General features: G+C 41.0%; 1 protein-coding gene across 2 annotated transcripts in view; it reads right to left on the bottom strand.

The window, feature by feature from the left end:
• Window positions 1-13,299, bottom strand: part of CHODL (chondrolectin) — a 75,546-nt gene that overhangs the window by 14,417 nt on the left and 47,830 nt on the right. For both annotated transcript variants that reach the window (XM_069945563.1, XM_069945564.1), the window contains exon 2: window positions 257-569. In XM_069945563.1, coding sequence (XP_069801664.1) covers window positions 257-569 — 313 coding nt within the window. The remainder of the gene's footprint in view (window positions 1-256; window positions 570-13,299) is intronic.

The following is a 13,299-nucleotide window of genomic DNA, read 5'->3' as shown; positions in this document are numbered from 1 at the left end:
TCATGAAATATCATATTTATCAAATATACTATAAGATCATACTATGAGATCATCTCATTCGTTTCTTCCTCATTTCCATATTGCAAAATTAAAAACATATTTTTGTGAAATTATTCTAAAAATAAGCAGCAGCGCAGCGGATTATCACCAAATAAACCAGCACGAGTCTTCCTTCCATCCCAGTTATAATCATTTCTTAGCAAGAGTGTACAATAAAACTCCATTAAGTTATTATGTGCCGATTACTGACAATTACCTGAACGGGGAGGGACTCCCATCATCCCACTTATAGAGGTCTGGACAGGCTCCGGATGAAGCCATGGATTCTCGGTTTCTTGACAGTCCGATCCAGAAATCCCCATCGGATTTTCCAGAACCTGAGTTTGTAAGGTTTTGTAACATTCTCTCGATGAGTTTTTGCTCGGCTTCACTTTCAATGCTCAGAAGATGGCCTCCTTCCCCTTCACAGACCTGACGTGCCTGATGGTAGCCGACCCGCGCTGTTAGGTCTTGAAAATAAGCTATTTTGTAGCATGGGTGCTTATAATCTGCATAGCAAACTTTACGACCTATAATAAAGATGAAAAAAAAATCAGAATGACAAGTTAAAGTGTATTGTATTATATAAATATAAAAGGGGTACGACAAAGAAAAGTGTTTTTAAATTAACTGGTGGCAGAAAGTTATATAGATTTGTAAAACTCAAGTCTTCCAGTACTTTTCAGATGCTGAATGTCCAGCAGAAAGTGGTGTATATCAGTGCTCACTGCTGCTACCTCTGTCCATGTCAGGAACTGTCCAGAGCAGGAGAGGTATTCTATGGGGATTTGCTAAACTGCTCTGGACAGAGGTGGCAGCAGAGAGCACTGTGTCAAACTGAAAAGAATACACCATTTCCTGCAGGACATATAGCAGCTGATGAGTACTGGAAGAATTAAAGAGTAACTGTCATGTTTATTTTTATTGCAGAAATCAGTAGTATAAGCGATTTTAAAGGGAACCTGTCACCCCCGTGCCGGGGTGACAGGCTCCCGACCCCCTGTTAGAGTCCCCTATACTCACCTAATCCCGCCGGGTCCCGCTTCTGGAGGTGGTCGGGTGATGAAGATCTCAGCCGCTGCAGCCTGGCGCGCGCGCTGAGAGATGAGTCCAACACCCATAGAGAATGACAGTAGAGTCCAGCGCTCGTCATTCTCTATGAGCGTTGGACTCATCTCTCAGCGCACGCGCCGGGCTGCAGCGGCTGAGATCTCCGTCACCCGACCACCTCCAGAAGCGGGACCCGGCAGGATTAGGTGAGTATAGGGGGCTCTAACGGGGGGTTGGGAGCCTGTCACCCCGGCACGGAGGGTGACAGGTTCCCTTCAAGAAACCCTGTAATAGGTTTCATCAGCCAGAAAAGCCTCTTTCTGTACTCAAGAAGCAATCTCCCAGCCTCCCCCCTGACTTCTTATCTGTGCATTATCAGGCAAACACGTCTTCATTACAGAGAAGCCAGTGATGACGGGTTCTGCTCTCTCCATTGTAAGCCTATGAAGGGGGGAGGGGCTGAGGGCGATGAGGGAGCAGGGAGAGGTGACATGAAGGTCAGCTGTTTGTAGACTCTCTGGGCACCTAAACCGCAGGATTCAGGTGTCAGAAAGGTCAGTGCTTATCTATGAACTTACTGAGAGAAGATTGCAGGGTGTTGTGCTGTGCAGGACTGCTCCATGCTCAGTCACTCCTAACAGCCCCTCCCCTCTCCATAGCCACATAATAAAGACAGAAATCCTGCTTCATCTGATGTGAGGGGGGAGGCTGGGAGATTGCTTTTTCAGTACAGAAGGAAACTCTTTTAGTACATAAAACCTATTACAGAGTTTCTTAAAATCGCTTGTACTGTTGATATTTAATGTTTTCAGAAAAATGACCCTGAAATGACAGTTACGCTTTAAGATTTCTAACTGGAAGTAATTTACACATTTATTAAACTTTCTGACACCAGTTGATATAACAATATTTTCTTCCTCCGGAGTACCCCTTTTATCTTTTTCACTGCTGAAAACCTTTATGTTGATATACTACAGTTTTTTTTTAGGCAGTATTTTAGAGAACAGTAAGATTAAAAGCTCCAAAAGTTCCTCAACCTAAAGTTTTCCAGTCTTGCAAAGTTATCTTATACCCACAGGAAAACCTACACCTGCACCCTTCAAAGTTCTCTCCATTCCCCCTGCACTCATTACAATTATCAGTGGAGGAAGAAAGCGGGAAGCTGCATTATCAGTATTCAGCCTCCTGTTACAGCCAGGACAATAATGACATCTGGTACAGTGAATAACCGACTTCATACTGGGTACAGTATACAGCATTAACCCCTCCACTACTCTCCATCATGGATCTTAGAATTAACCATTTGACTGCCCTAAGTTACCAGTATACTGACATTAACCTTTTCACTGTACTAGATTGCCAAGGATATTCTTCTCACTACCCTAGACCACCATGTACACTGACATTAAACATGACATGAACATGAACTTCCCTAGACCACCAGGGATTCTGACATTAACACTTTTGTTTTGTTTACTAGTCCAGGAGGTATACTGACATTTAAGGTGGTTACCCTACAAAGTTGTTGCCTATCTTTGGAATAGGTGATAACAAGTCCCCTAATAGAATGGGACAGTTAACATACAGGCACATGGCCTCTGTGGTTGGTACTTATGTACATCACTGCTCCATTCTGATGGAAGATTTGGTCTCCTGTTTTAAGATCATAGGGGTTCCCAGCTGTTGGTTCCTCCTGTGATCAGCGCAGACTATTATACCCTATCATCACAGTCAGAGTAGAACTCAATATTGCAGGGAAAAAAATGGTACCCATATAGTCACCATTGTAATCTGGCAGCCATTGTGATGCTTTTTAGGCTTTCATGACTGCAGTGCTGGTATGATGATGCTTGTCATGCAGTCATGTGCTCACCTAGTCATGCTACTAGGCACCAGCAGTGATGCATGGGCAGTCACATGATCATGACAGTAGCATCATAAAAGTGATGTTATCATGTGACCTAGTCAGGCTCCACATACTGCACCTGTAGCCAGAAGTGTGCATCCTCACTATGTAACTTGTGCTTACATCACACAATCTTGCTTTCCCCTATTCTACCACATTCTAATAACCTGTGCCCACAGCATTTTTTTTAACAATGCGGCTACTATACTATATGATGAGTCCTGAAAACTTTGAGTAAACTTTTTTCTCTTCCTTATTTACTCTCCAGTTAATAACGTTGAAATCCTCCACTAAAAACAATGCGGCGCCATCCTGACTATTGATTCTAGCTTCCAAGACACTGCCCCTGACTACTCCTGATCAATCGCTATCACATGCCTGCCTGTTCATGAAAGGCCATCGCTGCGGCTACATCTATTTCACATTACATGCTCAACAGTGAGATCTGGATATTCTGTCTCATCTGCTCCAATATTATTCATGCTTGGCATACTAGAGGTTGTGTATCAATACCAAGGAAAACCAGTGGGGCTGCTCCCCGGCAGTCATAGAAACACATGCTGCGTGAGTTTCTATGAATTGGCAGATTGCAGCAGTGAGAACGACCCAAAGGTTATTCTCATTACTGTTATCTATCTCCCGGAGATTCCTGCAATGATATTGGGGACTGAGGTGACGGTGCTGGACTAGGTAAATGTTGTCCTCGTGCACTTTTTTAACATGACAAATTATAAACAGTGTTTGACACTTAAAATATTTTTAGTTTTTCGCTTTCTTATTGGCCATAGATTAACGTGTACGCGTCCGTGAATAAATAATCTGTGATATTGGAACAACGGGGCATCACCCCAGCCATTGACATATACAGTACAGCCTGGTGGACTAATTCTCCCTACAGTAAAATATAGTGACCACCACACATAGAACCTTTAAATCCTTTAGAAAACTTTAATTGGCGCTGCCACTTTAACGTATCCCATGTTGTAGAGACGTAAATGGTAAAATGCAACAGTTACCTGCAAACGCTAGGACTATATATGCTGCCCCCTTCGGACACGCAATAAAAAAAAAAACTTCTTTAAGGATTTTTTTTTTTTTTTTTAATTGAGTTCTTTGTGAACCATTCGATCAAACAGAGTGCACCATCTCACTATGGTAAGGTGACCTCAGAGAGATGGTTCCTAACACTGTGCTCTCTTGGGCTAACATTAAGCCTACAAAACTGGGCATAAAGGATCCAACAAAACTCTGTTAAAAACACCCACAGGAGATGGGTGGAATGCAGACTAATAGGAGGTAGCCACCCACCACATATAACATAATAAGAACTGGACAGCACACCAATACCATTGTTCACACTATGCTGTGGCTAATATACAGACAAAAAAATCAACCTGCAAGTACTAGGACTTACCATATATACCCCAGCTTAGTGTTAGCCCAAGGCCATTGTTAGAAACCACCTCTCAGAGGTCACCTTAACATGGTGAGATGGTACACTCTATTTGATCAAATTATTTGCTAGGAACCTCATAAAAAATAAAAAAAATCTTAAGAGGAGTTTTTTTGTTACCTATGTTTTTTTGTGTGTAAGACAGGGGAGTATATACGGTAAGTCCTGGCACTTGCAGGTTGCTTTTGCACTCTCCTCTTTTCTTCTAAATATTAACTACAGCAGTGTGCAACCTGCACAGTGTGAACAGTGATATTGGAGTCCTGTCCGTTTTTATTATATTGTAGAGATGTGTCAAATGTTTTTAATGATCGCTAATTACTAGATGTATCCAAGAGAAGTGCACATTACTCACATTTTCTTCTAGCACTGTGCCATGTGATCAAGAGAGATTCCCAATGTAAGTCTATAGGGCTATCTTGGTGACACACAGAAAGCTCGGAGAAAGGGGAACTTCCACGCACTTCCCCCCCTGACTGATTAAACCTTTCAATGTCTTTTTTTTTATTGTATTTTATTACATTTTATTTAAAAAGTATGCAAATAATGTTTGTAAACCTCTCAATATCTTTCTATGATATAAGTAGAATACTAAATCCACTACAGCATCCAAAGTAGTGGAAATATCTTCAAGTTTTTATTGCATATTTAAGTACATTTTGACCCACAGGGGGTCTTTATCGAGCATAGTATAGGTGGCTGGCTTGAAATGTCGATCACTCTATTGGATATGCAATTAAACCTTGAAGATATTTCTACTACTTTGGATGCGGTCAGACTTAGTATTATACCTATAATATTGGGCCGTCGATTGGGATTGAGTGTGCATCCTCCAGTTTACATTGTGTATTCAACGTTTTTCCATTGTGCTGTTGGGCCAAACTTTTGCTACTGTATGTTTCTATAATATGTCAAAAACTTTTAAAAGGGAAAGGTACACTTCAATGTATAGTAATGTTGCAATTGTATGGCCTCTTTGACATCTAGTATTGTGGTACCTACTGTATGTGTAGCCAAAACCAGTAGTAGGTCCAAAATGTAGAAAAACATAGTTTTTCTTTATGTTCCACTTTTGGTTTTGGCTACAGATTCAGACCACAATATTACATGTAACAGAAGCCCGAAACATTGCCAATTATCTTTGATTAAAGTCAATAATAAATCAGTTAAGATTCCTCTAGAGGGGACTTTTAGCAATAAAATTTAAAGGGATTTTCCAATCCCAAAATATCTCTGAAAACAGGTGATAAATAATCATATAAACTACAAAATGCATAACACTCACTTAAACAATCCTTGACTGCTACTGTGCTAATGCTTTCCTGGTCACCCATCAGGCTTTGTTTATTAAACTCCAGCAATGATGGTGGTACTGGTAGTGTATTGGTCATGTGTCAATACAAATACAGTCACTGCTGTGACCAGTGATTGGCTGCAACAGTCACAGATCAAGACAACAAAAACATCCCTGAAGCCACTAAAAGAGAGACCGCCAGGAGGCCAAGAAAGCGTCAGCATGGGAGCGGAAGGGGGTTTATAAGGTAGTACTCCTTTTGTTATTTTATACCATTGTCAAATATTTGTATTTGGACTAACTCTTTAACCTATGACTGTGTGAAATTCACCTTCTTCAAATAGGGACACTCAGAAACCCTGCTGTCATGACTGTGGGGTCCCAAGTGTCCCTGCTTAAGTGGTGCAGTGGTCAAGAATACACTTTGCTGCTCTATGGGAAAGGACTGTACTCAGCTATCAGTGCTGTAGACTTTGGGTGGAGCGGCAGTGCACATACTTTACCCAACAGGGATGCTCGATCTCTGGGACAATTCTGTAAATCCAGCTAAACCTGATGGATCGGCCATGATTAGCGGTCCCTTGAAAAGATATACAGTATATAGCTCTAGGAGATCTATGACTGTCATCCTAGACTTTTCGAGGCTGCAGACTAAAGCAATCAATAGACGAGTCATCAGATTCAGGTTCGGAAAAATTTAATGTAAGTTTGTGCCTCTCATATATATATATGTTACAGAGTAGAGGGACACTGGAGCATGCTCAAGTCCGATCGTTTGCAATTTGAATACTGGGGGCTGAAAAAGTTGGATGAAGTCCTACGAAGTTTGGGAAAACATGGATACAGCCATAGGCCTAAGGCTGAGTTCACACTGAGGAATTGAAACAAAAAGCTCTCTGCTTGAAATTCCTCGCCTAATCAGCTCTGGCAGAATAGGAGCAGAATTTGAGCGGAATTCAAGCGGAATGCAATCCAAATTTCAAGCAGAATTTTAAGCAGAATTAACTTCTATAGGATTCTTCTAGCGGAATCTGCCCAAAGAATTGACATGTCAATTCTTAAGGCGGAAAGCCGATCCGCAGCGGAATTTTCTGCGCGAAAATTCCGCTGTGTGAACAAATAAGCGGAAAGTCCATTAAAGCCAATGTACATTCACAATGTTTATTCTTCACGGGCAGATTCTGTGAGCATTTTGCCGCAAGAATTCCTCAGTGTGAACCCAGTCTAAGGCTCTATCCATGTTTTCCAGGATTTCCTAGGGCTGCATCCAACTTCTTAAGCCACCAGTAATCGAATTGCAATCATTCGGACTAATGCTTGGATGTTTTGTTCTCATATACATACACTTGAAATTTCCAATTAACATTTCAAACTCCTATCCGTACATCTTTTTCAGAAACCTTGCTGGTGATATATACATATTTCATCGGCCTGCTGTTTTACTGGGCAGTGTTGTGAATTGAAAGCTGCGTGCTATCTCTGGTTACCTCGGGGTGAACCTTATATCTGACAAACATTCAATTCTTTGATATGGCTTCTAAGAATATTAACTTTATCAAAAAAAGGTTTTACGTCTTACAAAATATCCCGCACATACTATGATTCAAGAGCTTTTTTTGTGTTTAGCTTAAGGGAGAAGAATGCAAAAATTTCCGACAATAATAGATATTTTTATGGGATTTGATTTGTATAAATCTACATCTTTATGCTTTTTCATGCATATTTACGGCATTTGTATGCTTGATTTATACAGTACCAGGAAAAATAAGCTAATCCCAAATACCAAAAACTGTATGATAGCATTAGCCCCAGACGCACAAATGAGCCCAAGATGTGGATTCTACATCAAGAATATGGGATGATGGTGATTATAGTCAATAGGGAAGATTCTCCCATAGAAATAAATGGCAGAATGTTCAGGAATTCAAATGTCACACAGCACAGCAATAACCAGCCAATCACAGCACACATGCAAATAGCTGAATTGTACAGCCAATAGAAACATAAACACAGCTCCATTAGAATCAATAGAGCTGCGTCATAGAGGGGAGGGGATCTCCTCCCACTGGGGGCAGCCTAGTGCTTCAGCCTGGGTCGGGGCTTGGTAATAGACAAGTGTTGTATGTGGGTTCAAAAAACGGACCGTGGCACTGGCATACCCGCGCCTGCACTGTTCTTTTCATATGCAATACCTAAAGCGAATGTATCTGATGGTACGTTCTCTTTAAAGGGTAAATATAAAAGTTGCTCTTAAAAGGCCGGTACCGAATATGCTCTTAAAGGACCCATACTGCATTAATTCCTAAAGGGCTGTTACTGAATTTGCTCTTAAAGGGCCAATACCGCATTCACTCTAATTATGGTGCGTTCACACATACAGGATCCGCAGCAGATCCGCAGCAGATTTGATGGTGCAGATTTAATGCTGTGTTCAGTTATTTAGATGAAATCTGCTGCGGATCTGCAGCAGAAAATCCACTGCGGATCCGGTACGTGTGAACGTACTCTTAAAGGACCAGTACTAAATTCACTCTTATAGGATTGGTACTGAATTTGCTCTTAAAGGGATTGTACTGAATTCACTCTTGAAGGGCCAGTACTGAAGCCAGCTCTTAAAGGGCAGGGTTAAAGTTTCTCTTAAAGGGGCACTCTGGAAGTCACAGTTAAAGGGGTGCTTATTTCAAGCACTATGTATTTTTTCTGTAAATACACACCTAGTTTATTAAGAATTTCCACAAATAAAATGGTGTACATGCCATGTACCACTTCTATTGTGGGTTCATGTATGTTTGTTTGCTTGTTTGTTTTGTGCCATGCTAGGAAATGTGTGCATTAGAGACAAGGCGGTGTGGGCTTCAAAGGGGTGTTGATTCACAAGAGATGTGTCTTGGCAATGGCTTGAAACTGTGTTTGTGTTGGTTTTGTCCAGGTACTCATATCTCCTCCACACTTTAAAACATACCAATAAGTGAATTTCAGTTGTGAGCCCCAATGGGGAAGACAAACGGTTAATATTCTTCACACAGATTTCCTACATTTGTTGCAAAGAATATATATATATATATATATATATATATATATATATATATATATATATATATATATGCAACTTTGCAAATAATCTTGTCTATAAATATTTTACCATATGGGGTAACAGCACCCTGGACCCATATGTCACCATGAATACAGAATCTATACAAAGTGTGTGTTATGTAATCCTACGTTCATGTATTACTCCCTTACTTCTTGCAAACCCACAAATGGAGACTGTAAAGGAGTTAGTAACGCATAGCATATTATACATTCTTAAGGAAACGTCCAAGCTGTATATTCTTTTATATGAGTGTGTGGGATAATGGGGAGGAGACACGGCACATAGAAGCTTCATATAAACACACAGTAAACCCAGAGCCTGCACAGCCTTCAACAGGCATGTCAGAAAAGGCAGGGCTTGAAAGATAGGAATCAAGAAGTAAATCATCTTAAAGGGGTACTCTGGATTTTAAAAATACCGTAAGTTATTTTCAAATCAACTGGTGTCAGAAAGTTATACAGATTTGTATATTACTTCTATTTAAAAATATCCAGTCTTCCCAGCTGATAAGTACTGGGAGGTTTGAGATTTTTAACTAGAGCTAATTTACAAATATGTTAACATAAGAACCTGCCAAAAACTGTCTAGTTACCTCATTCATTTAATCTCTACTCCCCTTTAATAAATACTCCATGCTCTACTAGGGTAGGTTTAAACCAAGAACTGTCATTCCTCTTTAGAGAAAGGGGGTAATGGTCATTCTCCTTAGACCCGCTGATTTTGCATAGACTTTAAAGGGGAACTCCATGTAAGGAAAACCTGTTTTCTAATAAAAGTACATTAAAAGTTATATAGATGTGTCTATATAATGTATTAACATATCTGTCCAGTTCTGCCACACTGGTAGCTGTTTGAAATCCAAGAAGTGAAGAAAACTGGCATCTGTGCCAATCCACATTGTCTCCTGGTCCCACTTCTTTCCCACCTTAGAAGACAAATATTCCATGCCTCTGTCTCATACTGTGTATGTTTGCTGAGCATAGGCTGATGATGCAGACAGGGGGCAGGGTGTGATATCACAGGAGGCGGGGCTGGATCCCCCAATCCCCTGAGTGATCCATCATCTCTGACCGACCAGAAGCAGCTGCTGCAACTTCACTGCAGTGAAATTAGGGCTATGTTCACACATGTTGGAGTTTCATTGCAGTACTGCAGCGTATTCACAAAAATGATGCTAAACATCACAGAGGATCAGAGCCAGCACTACCAATCCCATCCGGACAAAAAAAAAACTAGAGATGGTAGAAAATACAGTACTGTGTGGTGTTACAGGGAGAGAATACAGGGTGCAGTGTGGTGTTACAGGTAGAGAATACAGCATGCTGTGTGGTGTTACAGGTAGAGAATACAGTGCTGTGTGGTGTTACAGGTAGAGAATACAGCGTGCTGTGTGGTGTTACAGGTAGAGAATACAGTGTGCTGTGTGGTGTTACAGGTAGAGAATACCATGTGCTGTGTGGTGTTACAGGTAGAGAATACAGCGCTGTGTGGTGTTACAGGTAGAGAATACAGCGTGCTGTGTGGTGTTACAGGTAGAGAATACAGTGTGCTGTGTGGTGTTACAGGTAGAGAATACCATGTGCTGTGTGGTGTTACAGGTAGAGAATACAGCGTGCTGTTCGGTGTTACCGGTAGAGAATACAGTGTGCTGTGTGGTGTTACAGGTAGAGAATACAGTGTGCTGTGTGGTGTTACAGGTAGAGAATACAACGTGCTGTGTGGTGTTACAGGTAGAGAATACAGTGTGCTGTGTGATGTTACAGGTAGAGAATACAACGTGCTGTGTGGTGTTACAGGTAGAGAATACAGTGTGCTGTGTGGTGTTACAGGTAGAGAATACAGTGTGCTGTGTGGTGTTACAGGTAGAGAATACAGTGTGCTGTGTGGTATTACAGGTAGAGAATACAGTGCTGTGTGGTGTTACAGGTAGAGAATACAGTGTGCTGTGTGGTGTTACGGGTAGAGAATACAGCGTGCTGTGTGGTGTTACAGGTAGAGAATACAGTGTGCTGTGTGGTGTTACGGGTAGAGAATACAGCGTGCTGTGTGGTGTTACAGGTAGAGAATACAGTGTTCTGTGTAGTGTTACAGGTAGAGAATACAGTGTGCTGTTACAGGTAGAGAATACAGTTTGCTGTTACAGGTAGAGAATACAGTGTGCTGTTACAGGTAGAGAATACAGTGTGCTGTTACAGGTAGAGAATATAGTGTACTGTGTGGTGTTACAGGAAGAGATGAGTGAACCTGCCGAGGTTCGGGTTCGTATGAACCTGAACTCTCGGCATCTGATTCCCGCTGTCTGCAACCTCCGTGAAGAGGGTGGATACAGCCGGAGGACCGCATGGAAAACTGGGATACAGCCTATGGTGTTACAGGTAGAGAATACAGTGCGCTGTGTGGTGTTACAGGTAGAGAATACAGCGTGCTGTGTGGTGTTACAGGTAGACAATACAGAGTGCTGTGTGGTGTTACAGGGAGAGAATACAGTGTGCTGTGTGGTGTTACAGGTAGAGAATACAGTGTGCTGTGTGGTGTTACAGGTAGAGAATACAGTGTGCTGTGTGGTGTTACAGGTAGAGAATACAGTGTGCTGTGTGGTGTTACAGGTAGAGAATACAGCGTCCTGTGTGGTGTTACAGGTAGAGAATACAGCGCTGTGTGGTGTTACAGGTAGAGAATACAGCGTGCTGTGTGGTGTTACAGGTAGAGAATACAGTGTGCTGTGTGGTGTTACAGGTAGAGAATACAGTGTGCTGTGTGGTGTTACAGGTAGAGAATACAGCGTGCTGTGTGGTGTTACAGGTAGAGAATACAGCGCTGTGTGGTGTTACAGGTAGAGAATACAGCGTGCTGTGTGGTGTTACATGTAGAGAATACAGCGTGCTGTGTGGTGTTACAGGTAGAGAATACTGCGTGCTGTGTGATGTTACAGGTAGAGAAAACAGCGTGCTGTGTGGTGTTACAGGTAGAGTGGGACCACAATGAAATGATAAAGTACTGGAAATAATTCAGTAACACAATGAAACTGCAATGGGTGAACAGAGCCTAGATGTTCTGCAACAGATTTGGGCGTGGAATGGGCAGGGTGGGGGACTGTGATGAACAGCTGGGGTAAAGCGTTGCATTCTGGAACCTGTAGTACTGTGTACAACTGCTCAACCAGGAAGTACAACCACACAATACAGAACAAAAAAACCCAAAACAAATGGATTTTTGATAGTTTCAAAACTAGGATAGATAGGCAAGTAAGGCTTTATGCTTCTGCAGAAAGTTTATTTTTTTAACCTCTACCTGGAGTTCCCATTTAACTACCCTTCCCCCAATAGTAGGTGTATAATAACTATTAATAGATGTGCCATAAAAACCTTACAGTGATAAATTGTGCTGATGTCTCTTTGATGACATGCCAGGATAATGGCTCTACTTCATATCATTATTTATGTTCATTTATTGCCAGATTTCTGCCTATTGAGTTTTTACTAATATCACTAGATAATGATGATTCTTTTATCAATAGAGACAATTTTTATTATAGTTTTTAGGTTCCACCTATTTTATTCATTGATAGGTATAAACTAGACTCAAACATGCTCTTGTCATGCTCCTCTCTACTCTATCTCGATTAGTCATGTACACAAATGTTTTCTTTGTATTGTTTGTTGTTTGCATGTTTATTTTATAATGAAGTTTTAAGTAGCTGCAGTTCGTAAGAAGGTGAAACGTGAGTTTAGAATTTATATAAGGTCATTTATTTTTTGTTAGATAGCTATAATACATGAGAGCCAAAAAGTCCAACAATCCACCTCAAATCCAATATTTTTTTACAGATTGTCATGATATAGCTTAAACAGAACCAGATAATAGAAAAATTGCATGCAGCCTCTAGACGTCACCCAGAAACACAGCTGCATAATTCTTGCAAACTCTGATTTACATTAGCCAACTAATAAATGCAACCCTGGCAATTACTAGCCTGAGTGATCAAGTCCACTTTCAATGACTGACTATAGGGATACCATGTAGAGTGTATGGAACATCACTGGGGACTGCTCAGCGACTGGCACTGATCCAGGAGAGACAGAATGGAAGTAAAAACTAAAAAAAAAATGATAATAATAATAATAATAATAATAATAATTGTATTATTATTATTATTATTATTATTATTATTATTATTATTATTATATTCAGAGAAAGGAAAAGTAACTAAGCACTGGGGAGCAGAAGGCATCAACAATTTTCTTCTTCCCATACAATCCCTTTAAAGGTTATTTTCGGACATCTGTTGCAAACAGCGGACGTTTTTTATTAGTTGTTCACACACAGTTTTTCTTTTCTCACCGTTCTTTCTCCGTTTTTACTATTAGGGTGGGTTCAGACTACTGAATTCTCGCGGATAAATTCCGCAGAATTCCGTCGCTTGCATGTGCTCACAGCCGCGCGCCTTTCCGCCGGCTCTATAG

Source organism: Dendropsophus ebraccatus, chromosome 11 (genome assembly GCF_027789765.1).
Source record: "Dendropsophus ebraccatus isolate aDenEbr1 chromosome 11, aDenEbr1.pat, whole genome shotgun sequence".
In the NCBI taxonomy this organism is placed as follows: Eukaryota; Metazoa; Chordata; class Amphibia; order Anura; family Hylidae; genus Dendropsophus; species Dendropsophus ebraccatus.
This window is presented reverse-complemented; position numbering and strand designations above follow the sequence as displayed.